Genomic DNA, 22,263 nt, shown 5'->3' with positions numbered 1-22,263 from the left:
GGGTGACATCGGGATAGTATATATCACTTAAGATTTATATTGCAAATGAAAAAAACAGGTTGCTATAAAATAGTAAAATAATAAAAAGGGAGAAATTGTAACGTCTGAGAAATCTCTACGCTGCAGAAAAGAGCCCCTGGGGGATCAAGGACCATGTTGCAATTTCTAGGAAACGGAAACAAAAAATTGAAAACTCTGTGATTCATTTCAAAACGTACCTTCTTTAAATGCCACACATAAATTAACAACTTTTATTTAAATATGCCTTCCTGGAGTCTCCTCTAATGCAGAGGTTCCAAGAAAGCGTTTTTTTTTTCAATGTTTTTTTATTTTTTAAAGGGGAGGCCTCATATTTGCTTTCTAGTGGGAATATTAAAATGATCACTTCCTGAACATCTCAGTGGAATTGAAACATTTCCTTACAGGTGGCATGTTTGAATGTATTTCAGATTCCGCACAGACTGTTTCAAGGGCTTTGACCTTAATCTGAAGAACCACTTATCAAGGTAAGCAAAGTGTGAAAATGGAAATGCTTGAGTTTTCAATGTGAAGGGAGGAAGTACAAATTTATATAGATGCAACCAGGAGCTTTCAGTAAATTTAAAAATTGCTTGTAGAGAGAGAGACTTCATGTATACAATGTGTGTTTTGTACTTTAAAATGAGCTATTGCTTTGTCTAAAGGATCTATAGACCTGATTTACAAGGACAGGATCCTACTGTTGTGAGAGTTTGCGAAAAGCAGCTGTGTCACATTTCTACTTTATTTACATTGCTAAAGCTGCTCATAATACGTGGCGTAGGATCTCAGGAATTTAAATAATCATACGGCAAGCGTAAATCCCCTGAGTTAGCCTGTGAAACGCCTTCTTGGAACTCATGTGATGCCTTGGGAAGGTGGGTCTATTGGTTGAGGCCAGCGAGCCAGAGCAGACGGAATACCCTGCGAAAGGATACATTGGTTCTGAGAAGAAGGATTTTAGTAAAAGTGGGAAGTGACTATAAGACCTTTGGGTAAAGGATTTTATATATGGGGTCTCACAAGTGGCGTTGGCACTTCTACTGGTAGCAGAGATAATCTTGAGCCAATATGCGATGGAAGAAGAGAGGCTCCGTCGCAACGGTAGTCACTTAGGAAGAGCCGTACGTTTGGCCAATCGCACCAAGCTGAATTGTCTTACGCCCTTTTAATTTCAATGAAAAGGCCACCAAAAGCGTGATACTCAGGAATCAGACCAATGCATCCCTTCCGGCTTCTTCCATCTCGCGCACACGCATGCCCACCGAATGTGAAATATTCGCCTTTTCCCCTCAAACGTGATGGTTGCTGAACTTATTTTTAGTGTCATTTGATAAGCCTTCCTGCTCGCAGAGAGACATCCCACTGACCCAGCCACTGGTCACTGTCTATACCGGTTCCCATCAAAGCAGGCGCATTTTGTCAGGTTTCGACTCGAATATCCATTTTGCATCTGAAGTACAGTATCGAAAGTGACTGGATCATTTGAGCCTCTCTCTTCAGCTGCTGCCTCTTTCCTCCCCCACAGTGTTTCCACTCACGCTAACATAATTTGGCACTGCCGACGTGACACAACACTGTTTCCCCCCACCCAAATTATAATACATACTTTGTCAACATTTTCCAATGGCCGGCACTCCTGTACATTTAATTTATAAATGGAGGGGAAGAGGGGTCTCTCCTTCTCTCTCAGGGGCTCCCCCCTCCTTTGGCCCCACCGTTGAATCTCCACCAAGACGTGGTGTTCCCCCCTCAAAAACTGAGTAATGCGCATACAGTAATAGGTCATTCAATGTCAAAAGGCATAAAAAAGATGAGCAAAACCTTCACAGGCTGCTGCTTGCTGTTGCCTTTAATTATATTAATTAAACTTAGAAATTCTCATGCAAAGAGAGTTGCTGGCTTGTGACGCCAAAGAGCCCTCGGAGATTTGGGAGTGGGGGAGGAGACGGACCCTGAGATACCAGCTTTGTGGCAACTGCTTTTTCTCAATATTAAAGCAACAACAACAATACACAAAGCTTAGAATTACTAATATGTTCGTAAAGGATAATGTTTTTATGCGCTACTGAGCGCCGAGTGCAAGAAGGGGGGGAAATGTATCAGCCACAGCGCCGAGGCCTCGAAGCGTCGGTCCCTCCATCTCCGCTCAAGATCTCCGCTTGCAGGCTGTCTTCCTGTGGAATAACGCTCTATTAATTTTTCTTCCTGTCCTGGGTGCATAATGAAAGAAAGGTGTCTTCGGAAACGAAAGGGCAAAGTCTTGCCTGCCACTAATACCTTGAGGCCCCATGTCTACATTTTGTCAAGCATGTGCACTGCTCAGTGTTAGAGTGACAAGATTTTCAGTCAGAAGGCTCCCGTAAGGCACAATCCGATGTGGTGGTGGTGGTGGGGGGGGGGGGACCGGCTCAAAAGGATTTAGTGGTATGACATCGCTGTAAGGCAATGAACTTTTACATTTTTTTCCCAAGCCTGGTGGGAATTTCTCTCTTCTGCTTGTGGCTAATACTTTCCTATTTAAATAACAAGTGCCATCTCCACCTCTGGGAAACAATGCAGCTCCTGGTAAAGGCACAGAAAAGACTCGAGCACGTTATCGTTTGTCTACGATACTGAGGGGATGATGAGAACAAAAGGCAACGTCGGCGGCGGTTTGTTCTCCTTGCGACGCTCGTCCTCGAGGTTCAGCGACGCCAAGGCACAAAAAAGCCAACGTTCTTCTTCACGTGACCACAGCAAATCATATAATACTGTACAGCTACTGTATGAGGTAACAAGCTTAGAAGAAAATGGCGGACGTTTAACAGCTTAGTGCAGGATAAGTGGTTTAACTTGGATCCAGATGAGGAGCAACCTTCTGGGTTGTATTCTGAGGATTCTGGTAGAAGTGCTTCATTGTCTTCCTTTGGTTATAATCTAGCATCGATGTGTTTTCATCTTTTGGCCTTTCCTTACTGAGACTGTACTCGGGTGAAGTTCATGCAGCGGCCCTGTAGAGAGACAGAATACAAAGCAACAGTTAATTGTTGATGATGCAGATGCAGAGAACCTTTAGTGGCATAGTACAAAGATTTAAAATAAAAGACAAAAATTAAAAGACAAAGTTCAAAGCAAAATTAAGATTGTTTGTTTATGACCGTGCATAAAAACCTGGCTGTTGCTCTAGAGCGTCCCTGTATTCATTGTTTAACAGATAAAGTGTCTTCTGCGGGTCTGTCCAGAAACTCTAAGTCCATCACTAATGTTGAGAGGAACTTTGTTCTGGCCCGGTGATGAAGGGGGCAATAATACCATGGGGTGTTTGGAGCCTCTTCCATCTCTCAAAGTGGGAGGAAGCACATTGCATCTGATCAAAGTGATGGCACATCGGTGCTCCGGCTCAGAAACAGTGAATAAATATTTGGTCATGCCTAGGCAGCCATATGGGATGCCAAGGGAGAGGGGAGAGCAGAACTTGTTTTGCATGAGCCATCAATTCCTGGTGTTCTAATTCAAAAACCTCTAGATTTTATGGTAGAGAACATCTCATTGGGACGGAGCATGGCTATAACGTCGGGAGGTAGGCCCAAGGCATGGAACTTCACTTCTATGTGGGCCCACCATTCAGCAGCATGCAGGAAAGTTAGAGCTTGGGCTAATAGGTGCGTTGCAAAAAAGCAGATGCACCTAATTAGATAACGGACCACGAGATCAAATCCAGTCTGTAGTCTGGTAATGGAAACCCCAAACACTCAATGACTTCTGAATAACAAGGATCTTAAATAAATATATACGACAAATGTGATTTCAACATTAGTAACAGTTCTATGAAAACGTATTGGGTTTGGTCCCACAACTGCACTAAGCTAAATGTGGAATCTTCATCTGGAAGAGAGAGTCCTCCTCTAGAAGAAAAGCCTCTTCCATCAGAGGAAGACGTACTGCCAGAAGAAGGTGCTACACTTTGCTGACTGGAGTGTCACAGTACAATCCAAATGGCTTTGGGTTATCCGTACATTGTTTTCAACTAATTTAGGCTCATTTGCACACCCTGCAGATGGAAAATATTGTACTTTGGACAGGTTTTTAAGTTAAAAAACCCTGAAATTGGCAGTGCAATCCTGGGGGGGGGAGTTGCGGCGTGGCCAGTGACGGTGCAGTGGCACCGCCTCCTAAGAGGATTGCTGTACTGTGGTCAGCAAGCAAAAAACCCCCGATATCGTGCTTTTTCCGTGAGAGTTGGTGTATCCAGTTCAATGGGTTGTGCCACTGATTTTGCCAGCATGAGTCAGTGCCAGCAAAAAGGGGCATTCCCCACCTGAAAGGGCTCAGGAAGTTGACTAAAGCTGGCTCTGCCACTGGGAATGCCTCCTTTGGTGCCAGCATAGGCTCCCAAACCAGAACTGTGTTGGCCCCCGGGTGTCGTACTGCCACACAGCTCCCCAGTGCTGGGGTCACACTTCCTCCTGAGGGCTTCTCCCCGGCCCCAGGATTGCATTGCAAGACACTGAGCAAATTTTAATTTATGGAGACAAAGCATGGGTCTCATATGCCTGTCACGAAACTGTATCCAAAGAATGCAAAGAAAGCTTTTCTTGGATCAGTTTATACAAACATGATCTAAAATGATACTATTTAATTTCTTTTTACAGCATACATGTTATAAAATCAAGGTATTGGTGTTAACCTTTAAGGCCTTACGCGGTCTGGGACCTTCAAGGTATTGGTGTTAACCTTTAAGGCCTTACGTGGTCTGGGACCTTCGTACCTAAGGGACCGTCTGGCCCCATATGTCCCACGTCGGTCTCTGCGTTCGGCAGAGGCCAACTTGCTGGAGATTCCCGCCCCCTCCATGATGCGGCTGGCCTCTACCAGGGCCAGGGCTTTCACGGCCCTGGCCCCTGCCTGGTGGAATGCTCTCCTCCAGTTGGTCCGGGCCCTGCGGGACTCTAAATGAGTTCCTCAGGGCCTGTAAGATCTGAGCTATTCCACCGGGCCTTTGGAGAGGCCGGGTTGCTGATTATGCCCGTTAACAGCTTGGACCCGCTGTTCCCCCTCTCAGAGGAGTTTAAATGGTCATACGCCATCTGTATTTTAAATGGTTAAGAATTTAAGCGCTGCATTTTAATATTTAATATTGTATTTTATCCTTCCACTTGTTTGTATTAATGTTGTAAACCGCCCTGAGCCCCTCGGGGGAGGGCGGTATATAAGTGGAACAAACAAACAAACAAATAAATAATAAATAAATAAATAAATAAATAATAAATAAATAAAATACAACCACTTGTTTATAGCCAAGTAAAATTTGAAGCATCTAAGTAATGAGGCTTTTGCCTACAAAAGGTCATAAATTTGTTAATTTTTCACGTTGAATTTTTTTCTTTATTTTGCACATATAGACATCACATACAGAAAAAAGAAAAGAACCTCCCCAATCTAATCTCCCCCACTATAATAATTAAAAAACCCACATACATTTCAAAGACACCCCTACATACATATTTGGTGACTTCCAGCTACCTCATTATGGATCTGAACGCAAATCGAGCTTCGTGCTTATGGTTAGTATCAGCATTCTCTTCACTTTTAGCCCTTCTTATAAAACTGTCTTAGTCCAATCTGCTGCTTTTGTTTAGATCATAAATTTGTTAATTTTGATGCCGCAGCAATTGGTGCTTTTGCGACAGTGTTCCAAGGTCCAGAGCAGACATCATGTGAAAGATGAGAGATCGGGTCTCCCGTAATTTTTCTAAATAGAAAACTAGCCCTGGTCGGGGGCCTTTAAGTGGACCAAGAGGTCGGGCGAAGAGTATCTCATAGTCCCAACACCTTCCCCCTAATATAAACAACCTTCCCAAACCTGCTCTCTGCAGCCCAAGGTACCAGGAATTTCCCGTGGGGAAAAAGAGCAGCTCTGCAGAGATTGTGTTGTATAGGTGTGCAATTTTAATTTGTAACATGGTGTAGCAGTACTACCACCTAGACTCAGTGGCGTAGTGTGCAGGGGACATGGGGGGGATCTTGCCCCGGGCGTGCATTGGTGCATGGGTGGGGCGTGGGCGTTTTGGAGCATTCTGAGGTGGGTGGGGGCTTGGCAGGGGTGCAGGGCACACCCATGCCCTGGGCGTAGTTCCCCCTTGCTCTGCCCCTGCCCAGACTCAATTCACATGCATATACAATAGTCATGGCTTTTTTGAATTCTATATGAAGAAAGCAGGCAATCCTAAACACGGATTTCCCCAGTGGCTCTGTTGTGGGTATCTTACTGGAACATTTCAACTAGCCTTCCCCACTGGAAGGAAATCTAATATATTTTTTCCCCGAGGTGGACCAATGGCGAACCTCCCTTCAGACACATCTTCCATGGTGGAAAGATTAATGTATTCATGATTTACATCATTACCAGCAGAAGGCTTTGATTAAAATCCAGGAGATGAGCAGCTTATTCTGCAGCAAAGGCCACGAAGAACATGTATCATGTGCTGGAAGACTGTAGCTGATTTACATAGATTAGGTGCATGCAATTAACATAATTTCCCCATTATTGTCAAGAACAAGGCTGGGACCTCCTTGCATTTGGCAGACGGGCCGCACCTTCTCCACAACTTTTTTACTCAGAAAAGATGGCCCTAAATTTTCGAATCGCTTAAGCAGCTTCTCCATGAAGAGGAAAAAACAAGACAACAAATATGACACGGATCTATTTTTTTAAAAGAAAAGAAGTGTTATTTGTGAAAAGACACACTGATCCCCTATTCTGCACGGGGAAAGCAAAAGATCTGCTGCATGCACTTGCAGTCTGATAACTGGATGACAATGTCCACGGGAACCCACCTGGGTTTGGGAAGGAGATGCTCTAGTCTATGGCTGAACATGCAAAATCTTGCACATGCAGCTGTTGCGGAGAATTATTTGCATTTCACCACAACAATTCACACTCACACTCAGGTCGTTTTCCCACTTACCGTCTGCTGTGCGCTACTGTCGTCAAGTAGCGCAGGGTCCCCCGGCACTCCCCACTACAGGGGCAGTGACAACGCAGCCGCCCCGACGCTGCCACTGTCACGCCCCCTCAGTGCGCATCATTCCTGGTGCTCCTCAAAACGGCGCCTTTTGATGACCTTGGGTCATGGGGAAGCCCAGGAGCACACCAGAATTGACGCGTGCTGAGAGTAGCGCACAGCAAAGGGGGGTCGAGGTAAGTGGGGAAACGACCCACGATAACCTGTGACTGAACATACATGTAAATGGCTACCTGCCTAGACACTGGGCGTTTACCTGCCTTCAGGAGCCTTCATGAAAAAGACTTCTTGAGCACCTCTGGACCACATTCACTGATTTACTTTTTAATAAGAGAAATGGCCATTTTGTGTTTGACAAATCAAGTCTACTTTTTAAAATAGCACAGGCTAGCCCAATCTTGTCAGATCTCAGAAGCTAAGCAGAGTTAGTCCTGGTTAGTATTTGGAGGGGAGACCACCAAGAAAGATCGAAGACTTGACAAAGGGGAGGCAATGCCAAACCTCCTTTAAATGCTTCTTGTCTTGAAAACTCTCGCGGGGATGCCATAAGTCAGTTGTGAATTGACAGCCAAATTAATTAATTTAAGCACTACTTTCAGGCCTGCTCCACTTTGAGACCCTTGACTCCATTTAGGCAAGTTCCAAACAACTGCCTTTAATGCATATGTTGTTTCTCTTGTTCTCCTTTTGAATGGATTTTAGGTCTACAATTAAAACTCCGCATTGCGTTCCCCTTCTGCTGCATAAAATGCAAGAATCTCACGTTAGTTAATCCTGAACGCTTTCATATTTTATTTTGCATGTTTAGCATTTAAAATCACATAGTACTGTCCAGCAAGGGCCTACATTGCACAGTTATTCTGCATGTTCTACAGAGGTGAACCTGAAATTGCTATAGAGCCCCCCGCCCCCCCCCCCCCGAGCTCTGTTCCTCCCTTCTGGTCCTCGTGGCCTGCCTGGTCCCCGTGATCTGCAGGTTACTCAGACCTGCAATCCAACTTTGGGTCTTCACCAAAGTCTGAGAACCACTGTGGCACTAGTGAAACCAAAACATTTCCAAACAGCATTGTGACATGTTCCAGGTGTTCAGAGAGCGGGGGCGGGGGGGGAATGCTCCAGCTTTGAGCTTTCAGAGCCCAGGTTTTATGGATCTTATCCTATCAGCAGCCAATAAATGAAGAAGGCTGGTTTTGTGATGAGGTATTGAAGACAGCTCCTGAAGCAAGACAGAGTAGTTGGAGAAAAAAAAATCTTGGAGACCAATGCAAATGGCAGAAATAAGAGGGCAAACATTTTGGATAAAAATATGCCGAATGCTAAGAATAGGCCTGCCATTTTTTTGCTCGTGGTAGGTAAATCTCTTCCTTGGCCCCAATTCCTCATCTTTGAGAAGCTGAGGAGCAGGTGAGAAAAATGGCTGGAACACTGTCTCTATAATGACGTTCTAGGAATTTCCCATTTCTATGGCCTTTACCATACAGATTAGGGGAAATTGCTGTAGTTTCATCTGCATGTGATGTCACTTCCTCCTCAAATATTATCCTCAAGGACTGTGGGACAAGGCCATAAAAGAGACTTAAGGGAAGGCAATGCGTTGAATTCGACCAGCATTTCTGACACTGAAAAGGGGAAAGAGGAGGAGAAGTAGGTAAAATTGATTCAAAAATAATGCCAGATTTAATCCAGAATGGACTTTTTCAGTAGACAAAGCACTTATTATTGGTTACAAACTTTGCCCCTTTCAGCCCCCAGGATTATACTGATAATCAAATAAAATGATGGCATAGAAAATTACAGGCATACTCTACCAGAAAACACACTAGGTCCTACTAGATTGGCAGACTTATTTAGTAGGCTTTCGTGTGGTGTTCTGGTCAAAAGTGCCCTATTCAGTGGTGGGATCCAAACATTTTAGTAACAGGTTCCCATGGTGGTGGGATTCAAACTGTGGCGTAGCGCCAATGGGGCTGGGCGGGGCACAATGGGGGTGGGCAGGGCTGTGGCAAGGACGCAGCCGCTGCGCCGGTCCTTGGGCGGGAAACGAATGCACGCAGGCGCAGGCTGCCACGCGCGCCGGTGCACCTCCTGCTACTCTGCTTCAAGTTCTGCTGAAAGGAGGGGTGTAACTAAGGCAAAAATCACGTGGCAAAATCACCAATTAGTAACCCCCTCTCGGCACACACAAATAATGAGTAACCTACTCTCGGGAACCTGTGAGAACCTGCTGGATCCCACCTCTGGCCCTATTCTACTTTTACACACTGACTGGAGATACATATTATAACACTGGGTTAAAGGGGTTTGGGCTTTTCAAGTAGCAAATCAAATATCTCAGTTGCAACTTGTCAATATTCAAATAGGACTCCACATACCCTTGGTTCAAACTTACTGGACGTCAATCATCCAACTTCAATCTGAAGTTTAATTTTAAATGGCATCTAAACAGTAACGAGGGCTGCACAAAACTCCCCTCTAGTTCTGTGGACTTTGATGGGCATCAGTGTTACAGGCAATGTCTGAAATCTGGTGGTGGTTGACATTCACATGTGAATGATGACAATGGCAGAATTCTGAACATGTCCAAAAAAATCCAGAGATCTTCCCGCGAATGTTGACAGTCATCTCAATATGATTGTCAGCATTCACTTGTGTATGTCAGAAAAATAGGGCAGTGTATATGTCTTATTTTCAAGCATTCACAAATGACTTCTGAGACTGTCAGCCTTCCCATGTGATTGGTGACACTTATCATTTTTTTGCACGTTCATTATAACATGAATAAGACGTGGCCAAACCATTGTGAATAAACACTACTAAAAATACAGCTTGGTATTCATGAACTTCACAGCAACTGCATCAAGCTGTTTTATATCCATTTATCTACGAAATCGTTCGGGTCATTTGTGAACATTCGTACAAGTTTTGGCTCACCCCGAACGTTTTAAACTGAAAGCTAAGAACGGAATGGAAAAATCAAGACATATTTTTCTGTGGGAGGAAGGGCTGCTCTCAAATACATCTACAGACATGCCGTCAAATGAAAAATAATCAACTTTAAACCACCTTCGCTTACTCAAACTTTTTTTGTATCATTTGAACATTTTTTTTCTCAGACAAAGTGAAATAAAACAAACGATTTGCATCCGTAGAAGCCTGTATGTCATAGCCAATGTTGTGTAGTGGTTAAGAGCAGGTGGATTCTAATCTAGAGAACCGGGTTTGATTCCCCACTCCTCCACCTGAGTGGCAGAGGCTTATCTGGTGAACCAGATATGATTAAGAACATAAGAACAAGCCAGCTGGATCAGACCAGAGTCCATCTAGTCCAGCTCTCTGCTACTCGCAGTGGCCCACCAGGTGCCATTGGGAGCTCACATGCAGGATGTGAAATCAATGGCCTTCTGCGGCTGTTGCTCCCGAGCACCTGGTCTGCTAAGGCATTTGCAATCTCTGATCAAAGAGGATCAAGATTGATAGCCATAAATCAACTTCTCCTCCATAAATCTGTCCAAGCCCCTTTTAAAGCTATCCAGGTTAGTGGCCATCACCACCTCCTGTGGCAGCATATTCCAAACACCAATCACACATTGTGTGAAGAAGTGTTTCCTTTTATTAGTCCTAATTCTTCCCCCCAGCATTTTCAATGTATGCCCCCTGGTTCCGCACTCCTACATTCCTGCTGGGTGACCTTGGGCTAGTCACAGTTCTCTCAGAGCTCTCTCAGCCCCACCTACCTCACAAGGTGTCTGTTATGGGGAGAGGAAGGAAAAGGAGCTTGTAAGCCACGTTGAGTCTCCTTACAGGAGAGAAAGGATATACATCCAAACTCTTCTTGTTCCTTAAAAAAACAACCCTTTCCTCTGGATTTAAGATTAATCAGTTTGTTTGCATCTCCCAAACTCAAGGATGCAACCAGCTTCAAACAAAGCATAATCGGAGGCAAAAATCCTATTCCTCACTCCACCCCTCACCACAAAAAACCAAACCCTGGCCACTGACTGAAAGCAAAACACTGTTTAAACTTCCCATATGTTCCTGCCCGTGGATTAATATCACAGGGGATAGCCCTCATGACTGTCCCATTTGTCAAGAACCTAATTTGGTGGGTACATAAGAGAAGGTCTTTTCTGTGGCAGTCCCACAATTGCGGGACAAAGGGCCTTTCCCCACTTTCCTTAAGCCCCGCGCTACTTGAGGAGAGTAGCGTGGGGTCCCCCGGCACTCCCCACGAGAGGGGTGGCGACAGCGCAGCCACCCCGACGCTGCCACTGTCGCGCCCCCTCAGCTCACGGCATCCCTGGCGCTCTTGCAAAGGGTGCCTTTTAATGACCCCGTGCAGAGCGCGGGGTCGTGGGGACGCCGGGGCGCCCGCCGGGGATGCCGTGCGCTGAGAGCAGCGCGCGGCATAGGGGGGATCCGGTGAGTGGGGAAACGGCCAAAGTCCCCAAGGAGATGTGCCTGCCCATTCCTTTAAAGATTATTTAGGACACCATTTGATTAAATCAGTCTTAAACTGTGATTTAATTTTTTTCCCTTGAAATCTATTTTGCGTAGTGTGTTAATATTGCGAGGTGTCCCGAGCTCTGTAAGGAAGAAAGGAGGCTCGTAAATATTTTAAACAAACAAATAAAAATAAACTGAGGATGCCGGGGAGAGAACCTGTGGCCATTCTTGCACGCAAAGGGCAGAAAGTGTCTCCATTGCGAACCGACCAGTTAAAAACCTTAGCAGAAGTGTCTCTGGGAGCTAGATCGAAGCCGGGGGGGGGGGGGTTCTCTATGGTGACAGCACAACTGTGGAACTCCTTTCCTACATGTGTAGCCCGACACTTTTAATGTTACCTCCCAGACCCGTGATAGAGTCAGCTGTGACTAGCCACCCAAATACCGAACCCTCCTTGCTTACAGTTCAGTATTTATGGCTGCCGTATTTATCCGCCGGAGCCCGTATAGCGATTTAGTACCAATTTGTTTTAACCGTTATTAATAGTTATAGTGGCTCTCTCATCTGCTGTTGTCATTCTGCTAACTTATATTGCTTTATGGATTTTGCAGGCTGGCCTGAAGGCCACATATGGTAGAAAGGGGGGAACAAAAGTATTTTAAATGGACACCCTGCAACTGAGCTACGGGATCCCTCCTGCCTGCACAGTTTTTAACACTTTCAATCTAACCAGGTAAGCAGAGAGGGGTGTTCATTTGTGGCAAAATACAGTGTGTCCTGTGCTTTCTCTTCCTTTTTCAAATCGATGGGCTTGCTGACTAGACCCAACAAATGAGAACGGACATCAGCGAGGCAGTCTTTTCATGAACCGCTTGGCAAAAAACAGAATGTCGGGAAACACACTGAAAGTGCTAATTAACTTTGAAGGTCAAGGATGCTGCATCACCACTGATGTAACTACAAAAGATTCCATGCCAGAAGAGTAAAGAACAAGTTGCGGGGAAGGTAATAGAATGTGACAAGGTGTGCAACTTTATAATGCACGTATGCAGAAGGCACATTAAAAGTTACCACACAAAACCAAAGCAACTTCCAGCCCTAATATTTATGACCAGGGGCATACTGCCCAGGGGAACATATGGGGTCAAATGTCCTTGGGCTGCAGCCATTTAGTCACGTGGGGGGCAGAAAATTGCCCCCCACACCACTCCCCCATACACTGACTTCAAGACCTAGTGCAAAAAACATTTATTAATTTATTTATTTTATTTATTTATTATATTTTTAGACCGCCCTCCCCAGTAGGCTCAGGGCAGTGTACATCATAATTAAAACATAAAATAAAATGTAAAACAGTAGTTCAAGCTGTAATTTAAAACAATCAATATGGCGACAGTTCCCTCTCCCCAACCCCATCCACAGGGGGCCTGGATGACAGGAGGATCTGATGGCTATCCCGGCTGGCCAAAAAGCCTGGCGGAACAGGTCCATTTTACAGACCCTGTGGAAACTTTGAAGGTCCCGCAGGGCCCTGGTCTCCTTAGGAGCCTGTTCCACCAGGTAGAGGCCAGGGCTGTGAAAGCCTTGGCCCTTGTAGAGGCCAGCCGGATCTGTTTTGGGACAGGGATTTCCAGCAGATGCTCCTCCGAGGAACCTCCGTCTTCGTAGGATTTAATTCCAGCCGACTTGCTCTCAACCAACCCGCCACGGCCTCTAAACAATGTTAGAGAGCTCCAGGGGCCACAGACGGGCTGCCCTCCATCGTGAGCATGAGCTGAGTGTCATCAGCGTACTGGTGGCACTGCAGCCCAAAACTCCGGACCACTTGCCAGGGGGCGCATGTAAATATTGAAATGGTCATTGTTTGGTTATGGTGTGGGAGGGTGGCCGCCCATATAGGCCAGGGCCAGAAAACTCAGATTTTGCACCAGGCTACATTTTCTCTAGCTATGCCCCTGTTTATTACCTACCCCAATGCTACCCAGAATCCACAGATCTGGATTCCAGTGCCACATGCAGAGTCTAATGTTTGACATACCGCAATCCATTTTTACATGTGGTCCTCAATAAATGCTGCACTATATTTGATATTCAAAAATGCACAAAACGGAGCTGAAGACCGGAACACTGTCAAGCATGTAGAGAATCCGTTGATAAAAATTGAACCCAACAGAGAAGATCTCTTTTTCAACTGTATTTCTGACCAAATTCAGTGAGAGTTGCATTGAGTAAGTAATATATTGGAAAGGGGCATGAAATAGCCCAGTCTCGTCAGATCTTGGAAGCTAAGCAGGATCGGTACTTGAAAGGGAGACTACCAAGAAAGACTCTACAGAGGAATAGCAAACCACCTCTGCTTTTCACTTGGCTTGAAACCCCTTACTGGGGTTGCCATACGTCAGTTGTAACTTGAAAGCACTTTACACACCCATGAACAAGCAACCCAAATACCTTGTTGGAACTTGAGAGCTAAGTCTGGTCTCCCTCTGTCAGTACTTGGTTGGGACACCACCAGGGAAGACTGGGGCTGATATGATAAGGAAGGCAGTGGCAGACTACCTCTGTTCATTCCTTACCCAGAGGGCATTTCCCCACTCACCCCGATCCCCCCTAGCATCCCTGGGGTGCACCCGGGCATCCCCACGACCCCGCGCTCTGCACTGTTGCAACTCAACAGCATATTATATGTATAACATGCATCTTTTACTTCTTATCCTACATTACAGTCGGCTGCGCTGTCGCCGCCCCTGTCGTGGGGAGTGCCTTGGGACCCCGCGATACTTGAGGAGAGTAGTGCGGGGCTTAAGGTAAGTGGGGAAAGGCCCAGAAAGAAGAGGAGGAGTTTGGATGTATACCCCACCTTTCTCTTCTGCAAGGAGTCTCAAACTAGCTTATAAACTCCTTTCCCTTCCTCTCCCCACAACAGACACCTTGTGAGGTAGGTGGGGCTGAGAGAGTTCTGAGAGAACTGGGACTAGCCCAAGGTCACCCAACAGCCTTCATGTGTAGGAGTGAGGAAACAAACCCAGTTCACCAGACTAGAGTCTGCTATTCAGGAGAAGTGGGGGCTCAAACCTGGTTCTCCAGTTTGGAGTCCCCCCCGCTCTTAACCGCTGTACTGTGGATGGGGTTGCCATGAGCCTGTTGCAACTCAACAGCATATTACATCTATAACATACATCTTTTACTTCTTATCGTACATTAAAACATTAAAGAACAACATTAGTGTGATTTATGTCGTCCAAGACTGTTGGGTCATTGGATTATTTGATCTTTTAAAAAACAATGACTCTATAACATAAAGCCTTTGCTTCCATTCTAGAAAATAATAGAATTTCCTTGTTCAGATTACTTGCTCAATTGGGGTTGCCCTCTTGGTCATATTGCTGCGGTTGTTGGGATGATGGCTTAATGTTACATCCATGCCCTCGTACTCAATTAAACAATCAATATATCCAATTTGAATTCAGATGTATCATGCCTTGTAAATCATTGGGTCATAAACCTTAACAATACCAACATGCATCGGTATAAAATTGAACTAAATGAGTGTCTTAGGGCTACAGTAATTAAAACATGAGTTATGCAAGCATCCTATGATTACCATGGGAGATGTCAGGGTAGCTTGGACTGGTCAAATACATTTCAGAAGAGAAGACTTGTGGTTTAAGGGCATAGGTCAGTGGTGGCGAACCTTTGGCACTCCAGATGTTATGGACTACAATTCCCACCAGCCCCTGCCAGCATGGCCGGCATGCTGGCCATGCTGGCAGGGGCTGATGGGAATTGTAGTCCATAACATCTGGAGTGCCAAAGGTCCGCCACCACGGGCATAGGTTGAAGGACCAAATCCTCCTAAATGTTTTAGAAGGCAAAGAGAGATACGGAAGTGGGGAGGGACTTTAGAGCAGCACATATTGGCTTGGGCTCATTCCGCACACGCAAAATAATGCACTTTCAAGCTGCTTTCACAACTGTTTTTGCCATTCCGCACAGCTTCAAAGAGCCCTGAAAACAGCTTGAAAGTGCATTATTTTGTGTGTGCGGAATGAGCCTTGGATTCGGCGAGGAGCAAGCAGGAACACAAACGGGCTTGGCACAGTTCAACTTTATCCAGGTCCTCTGCAGCACCTAGAACTTTTTCGCCTACATCTTACAGAGTTCAGAAACTGGCTGCACAAGAGTTTGTGCGAGTGAAAACACAAGTGAAAACACACCATCCGCTCGTCCTTCAGTTCTACTTCTTCAAGAGGTCATTTTGTGCTGGATCCAACCCATCATCGGATACGCTCCTAAGTTTTCAATTTTGCTTCACTCCCAAAAGCAGTGTTTGAAATCCTACGTACAGATGAGGACAAGACCATTAAGCTGCCTTATATTGGCTCAGACCATTGGGCCGTCCCGTTTAATACTGTCCACTCAGGCTGGCAGCCGTATTGCCTACTCTGAATGGCAGCCGCTCTACAGGATCTCAGACTGACGTCTTTCACATCACCTACTACCTGATCCTTCTAGCCGGAGATTTAGAAGAAGAAGAAGAAGAAGAAGAAGAAGAAGAAGAAGAAGAAGAAGAAGAAGAAGAAGAAGAAGAAGAAGAAGAGGAAGAAGAAGAAGAAGAGGGAGAAGAGGGAGAAGAGGGAGAAGGAGGAGGAGGAGGAGGAGGAGGACTAGAATTTTAAATTACAACTCTTCCTCTAGAAATATTGCTATGAAATTCAAAGGATTTGGTGGATATATATCATCAAACAAGCAGCTATCATCTTTCGGAAGAAAGGTTAATCAATGGGGCGCATGCTAGCAATCACTGAGAAAGAGTATTTAACACTTCAAAAGGGTTCACATTTGGATAAGCGTAATGCAGACCAATGGGATAAGGCAATAACGAAGGAATTAGATGGCATGGAAGTGCCATTCATTCAGAAGAAATCTCACACTACTAGTCTTATTTAAAACATTGAAACTTCCCTTAAAAAGACTTCTGATGTTTTTAGGGCTGCCAGATGTTTGCCTGTGGTGGTCAACCTCGCACTCTCACTCACACTTGGGAAATTGAGAAATGGGGGGAGGATGTTGCAGGTATAACGACATCACTTCCCTTCACAACATCCACGACACACTAGAAATTTCCCCAATCTCTATGATTTTTATCATAGAGATTGGCGGGGATTCCTACAGCGACTGCAGATGCTCTGCCAAGCAACAAATTCCGCATTTGTTTTGAACGGAAGAGATTTGGAGACCCCTGCACTACAAAAGATATAACGTTGACATAAATGGGCTTAACGGACATGCTCTTCCCCAGAAAACTTTGGGAATTTTAACGGGAGCTATCAAAGACAACTTTCAGCACTAACCAAACTACATTTCCCAAAACTCTTTGAGTAAAGACGTGCCAGGTAACTACAACTGAAAGCAACCCTGTAATAATAGCAACAGATTAAGGATAAATAGTGAAGATCTGAAGATGGGCACAGCCTAAATCAGTGATGGCGAACCTTTTTGAGACCGAGTGCCCAAACTGCAACCCAAAACCACTTATTTATCGCAAAGTCCCAACACAGCAATTTAACCTGAATACTGAGATTTTAGTTTAGAAAAAACGGTTGGCTCTGAGGCGTGCGTTACTCGGGAGTAAGCTTGGTGGTAGTTGTTGGCTTTGCTTTGAAGCAACCATGCAACTCTTCCAACGGGTGAATCACGACCCTAGGAGGGTTTACTCAGAAGCAAGCCCCATTGCCAGCAACCAAGCTTACTCCCAGGTAAAGGATTGCCCTTTAGTTCTTTGCATGAAAATCAGTGGGGTTTAACAGCGCTTAATAGGGTTACCTACACTGCTTCCCCAAAACTAGGTCTTAGGTTCAATGCTAATAATCGAGCCCAGTGGCCTAGGCCAGCCTAGATGTGTGTGCGGGGGAACTCTGTTTGCGCGTGCCCACAGGGAGGGCTCTGAGTGCCACCTCTGGCACCCGTGCCATAGGTTTGCCATCACTGGCCTAAATCCTGTCATGATATTGCTTCCAGGGCCTTCAGTGACCTGCAAAAGGAGCCAACTTGCAAGGAGAAAAGGCCTGCTACATTTTGGAGCCGTAAAGTATCAAGTGATGACTGAATAACGCTAATATAGAAAAACCCAGGTTATTTTTAATGACTGAGAAGCCAGAGGTCCTTAATGTGTTACACGGAGCATTTAGAAGCTGACTTCACCACCCCGCCCCTGAACTCCAACAAATGTCATGTTTTTCCGACTGCGAGGTGTTAACATTCAGCGGGCATTAACATTCCCACGCGCTTCTGCCGGCTTCCAGCACAGGATGTATTTCATTGCTATAACTGTTAGAATATTGGGTTCACCTCATAAATATCCTGCAGTTTCATTTAAGCACACACATACATACAAATAAATACAAACACAGGGAGCGAGGGTGATATATTTACTTCGGAATGGGATTAGTAAACCCTGGCTTTCTGTCAGCTTTAAAATGTGGTCAGAGTTTTAAACGACTATATAGGTTTCCAGATACTCACCCCACTTGTCTTTTCAAAATCTTCCAAAGAAGAAGGAGGAGGAGGAGGAGGAGGAGGAGGAGGAGGAGGAGTTTGGATGTATACCTCCAAAGGACTCAAAGGGTTTACAATCTCCTCTCTCTCCGCCCCCCCCCACAACAAACACTCTGTGAAGTGGGTGGGACTAAGAGAGCTCCAAAAAGCTGTGACTAGCCCAAGGTCACCCAGCTGGCGTGTGTTGGAGTGCACAAGCTAATCTAGTTCCCCAGATAAGCCTCCACAGCTCAAGTGGCAGAGCAGAGGATTAAACCCTGGTTCTTCAGATTAGAGTGCACCTACTCTTCGCCACTACACCACTGCTGGAGCAGGTTCTGAGAGACCCAGGTTCAAATCCCAACTCGGTCACTGGGTGACCATGGGTCAGTCATATTCCCTCAGCCTATCCGACCTCACAGAGTTGCTAAGAGGATAAAATGGAGGATCATAGAACAATGCAAGTCAATTTGGATTCCCAGTGGGGAGTAAAGTGGGGTATAAATGAAGTAAATAAGTATGTTTCTCACTGAGAGTTGAATCACTTGGTCACGTCAGCACATATTCAGATAGCTTTATAAAAGGAAGAATACTTAGAATATTCCTGGAAAGGAGGCCTATCAGCAAACACAAAAGTGAAAGCTTTGTGTTTCAAAGTACTCTAAGCTCAGACAGCAATTTTACAACATGTACTATGGTAAGTTGTACTTGTGTGCAGTGGAATTCCCTTAGCATTTGTCAAGGTGACACTGACAACTACTCTGAGTAGTGTAGTTGTCTACAGTGCCAAAAAACAGGGAGACACAAAACAGCTTTGTTACCCTGTTTCCCCGAATATAAGACATCCCCGGAAAATAAGACGTAGTAGAGGTTTTGCTGAAGTGCGAAATATAAGGCATCCCCCAAAAGTAAGACGTAGCAAAGTTTTTGTTTGGAAGCATGCCCGACGAACAGAACACAGAAATATAAGACATCCCCTGAAAATAAGACATAGCGCATCTTTGGGAGCAAAAATTAATATAAGACACTGTCTTATTTTCGGGGAAACATGGTAGAAGAAGAGCTGGGATTTATTTCTTGTCTGTCTTTCCTGCAACAAGATGCAAAGAGGCTCACGGACTTATTTTCCTTCCTCTCCCCACAACAGACACCTTGTGAGGCAGGAGGGGCAGGTGAATTCAATCTCTTGTACCCTTCTCTGTGTTTCTTGGAGCGATACAAATGCATTAGCTAGACACCAGAATAGCCCGGGAAGAAACAGTGGGGAAGCAGCACTTTCCTTGGGTAATGAAAGAAGTGATGTTGGTTCCAGAGCTGGCCGGAAAGAGCCAACAGACGGTTATCACCGATATTTCAGTTCACAGTCTGCTCTTAGAAAATGCTATTAAGGGCAACTCTTTTATCCCTCTAATAGTGCTTATTTTGTAACTGGACATATGGCCCTATCAACCCTGTTGCCACAAAGCATAAAACCCTCAAGTGCATGCTGATTGGCGGTTTAACCTTGTGAACGCCAGGCCTGCAGAAAGACCCAGGCGATGCCCAATGATGCACCAAAGATGAACGTTCTTTGCCAAATCTTCTCCTCGCTGGATGATCAGACCTAAAGCAGGAGTATTTAGCATCACAGACCTCTATGTTTGTCCTCAAAATGATGCTTGGGGGTGGGGGTGGGGAGAAATTGTGCCTATTTGCCATATTCACTAAACAGAGGATTTTTAACAAGTCACCTTGCGAAGTTAAGACCGATGAACCAGTCCAGGCAATGACAAAAAGGTCACCTGTACTGATTTGCACCACCCAACCCATCATTTATACTATACACTTTATACTATACACTATATACTATACATTTATACTATACACTATACAGGGAGCAGCAGTGGCGTAGGAGGTTAAGAGATCGTGTATCTAATCTGAAGGAACCGGGTTTGATTCCCAGCTCTGCCGCCTGAGCTGTAGAGGCTTATCTGGGGAATTCAGATTAGCCTGTACACTCCCATACACGCCAGCTGGGTGACCTTGGGCTAGTCACAGCTTCTCTGAGCTCTCTCAGCCCCACCCACCTCACAGGGTGTTTGTTGTGAGGGGGGAACGGCAAGAAGATTGTAAGCCCCTTTGAGTCTCCTGCAGGAGAGAAAGGGGGCATATAAATCCAAACTCTTCTTCTTCTTCTTCCTTTGCAAGATTGAACCCCAGTACTCTGTATGACTATACTGTTTCTATGGTCATCAGGGACATTCAACAATTATTCGCCATAGCGGTACTAACAGTCCATATAGCAAAGTCAGTAGGAATGATAACGGTAATGAAACCAATATTATCAACAGCGCTAACAAGATAGGGATCTATAAGACTCTCGGAGGAAGTATCTTCAACGCTGCCCACTCCTTCTGGCCCCTCACAGATCATCTTTTTGCAAGGAGTAAGAGATCAACGCAAGCTCATCAGAAATCTCAGCAGTTATTTTAGGCTGCCAAGGCTACCCACAGACATCATCATCTTGCCTGTGGTTGCCGAGGCAATGCAAAATGGCCGCCGACATCTCATGAGGTAGCTTTGTCAGAGCTCAGCATAAACTATTTTACGATAACGTTCGGTCTTCTCCCCCTTTTCGTTAAGTTTAAGATTTTTCAGAAAATCAGGGGTTCCTTCAGTTTTGTAGAAACATGTCCATTTGCTGTACCCTGCCCCAACGGTGTGGATTTTTAAAATATTCACTCTGGGGCCAAGAACAGTAGCAATTGTAAGGACTGTGTATTGTCGAAGGCTTTCACAGCCGGAATCACTTGGGTGCTGTGTGGTTTCCGGGCTGTATGGCCGTGTTCTAGCAGCATTCTCTCATCCATGTGTGTGTCAATTGGGAGATGGGACCATTCAGTTATTTCTCATCCAAATGGCACTGCTGATCATAAGGGTTTTTTGGCAACATGTATGAATAAGGTACTAAACAGAAATAAAGTAGAAATGTTAAGTATCAGAATAATGTAGATCAGGGGTCTGCAACCTGCGGCTCTTCAGATGTTCATGGACTACAATTCCCATCAGCCCCTGCCAGCATGGCCAATTGGATCTATCAACTTGTCCAATTTTCCCCTTAATTAGCAAAAATAACAACATATCTCTTCTGAGAGTATACTTCTTAGTCCATTCTCAATACTTCCAAAAAACAATCTTTTACTTTTGGAAAACGGGTAGCCGACCAGGTTCTAAGAGGACACAGAAAAACCAGAATATCAACAATATCAATGAAGGTTTTTTTAAAACTACTGGTAGCACTTTTGGTCCGCTGAGGAAAAAAGTCCCAATAGATTTCCCCGTTGACATTATTAGAGCCAACTATAACACCACAGAGTAGTGACTGAGCTTTTGTTTGTTTTACTTAACATCCAGCTTCAACAAGAGCCCTCTTTAAATTGAAAGCTAGCATACTACTTTGTGAGGTTTTCCTCGGCCCTGATAAAATACCCTCTACTATGGTTTTATACCTTTCCAAGAGGAGTCCAGAGGAGGGCAACAAAAATGGTAAAAAGTCTGGAGTCCATGCCCTAAGAAGAAAGGCTTAGGGAGCTGGGGATGTTTAGTCTGGAGAAGCGAAGGTTAAGGGGGGGACATGATAGCTGTGTTTAAATATTTGAAGGGACGCCATGTCGAAGAGGGAGCAAGCTTGTTTTCTGCTGCCTCAGAGATTAGGACATGGAGTAATGGATTTAAGGTGCAGGAAAAGAGATTCCACCTAAACATCAGGAAGAACTTCCTGACCGTCAGGGCTGTTGCCTTGGAGTGTGGTAGAGTCTCCTTCTTTGGAGGTTTTTAAACAAAGGCTGGATGAACAGATGTCGGGAGTGCTTTGATTGTGTGTTCCTGCATTGTAGGGGGTTGGACTTGATGGCCCTTGTGGGCTTTTCCAACTCTTATGATTCTATGGCCCCTTCTGCACACGCAAAATAATGCGTTTTCAAACCACTTTCACAACTGTTTGCAAGTGGATTTTGCCAATCCGCACAGCTTCAAAGAGCACTGAAAGCAGTTTGAAAGTGCACTATTCTGCATGTGCGGAATGAGCCTATGATTCTAAGTATCCAGTTGAACCAGGGACAGCATCCTTTCGTTGTCTGCACCATTAATTACTGCAAGCCACTTGGAGACTCTGAAACAAAGCAAATTTCCACTAAACTGCTTGGTAACCTTTAAACCCTGTCCACTGAAAAGAGTACAGGCTGTTCTCCAAAAGCAAGCGCTGACTGAACAAAGGTAA

General features: G+C 45.1%; 1 protein-coding gene across 1 annotated transcript in view; it reads right to left on the bottom strand.

The window, feature by feature from the left end:
- Nucleotides 1–1,843: 1,843 nt before the first annotated feature.
- The window catches only part of ANTXR2 (ANTXR cell adhesion molecule 2), a 177,750-nt gene continuing 157,330 nt past the window's right edge, over nucleotides 1,844–22,263 (bottom strand). The window contains exon 17 of the mRNA XM_048509653.1: nucleotides 1,844–3,011. Within this exon, the coding sequence (XP_048365610.1) occupies nucleotides 2,973–3,011 (39 nt within the window). The 3' untranslated portion in view covers nucleotides 1,844–2,972. The remainder of the gene's footprint in view (nucleotides 3,012–22,263) is intronic.

The sequence above is a fragment of the Sphaerodactylus townsendi genome, linkage group LG10, assembly GCF_021028975.2.
Source record: "Sphaerodactylus townsendi isolate TG3544 linkage group LG10, MPM_Stown_v2.3, whole genome shotgun sequence".
NCBI classification, from domain to species: Eukaryota; Metazoa; Chordata; class Lepidosauria; order Squamata; family Sphaerodactylidae; genus Sphaerodactylus; species Sphaerodactylus townsendi.
The sequence above is the reverse complement of the archived record's forward strand: the minus strand, read 5'-3'. Positions and strand labels throughout refer to the sequence as shown.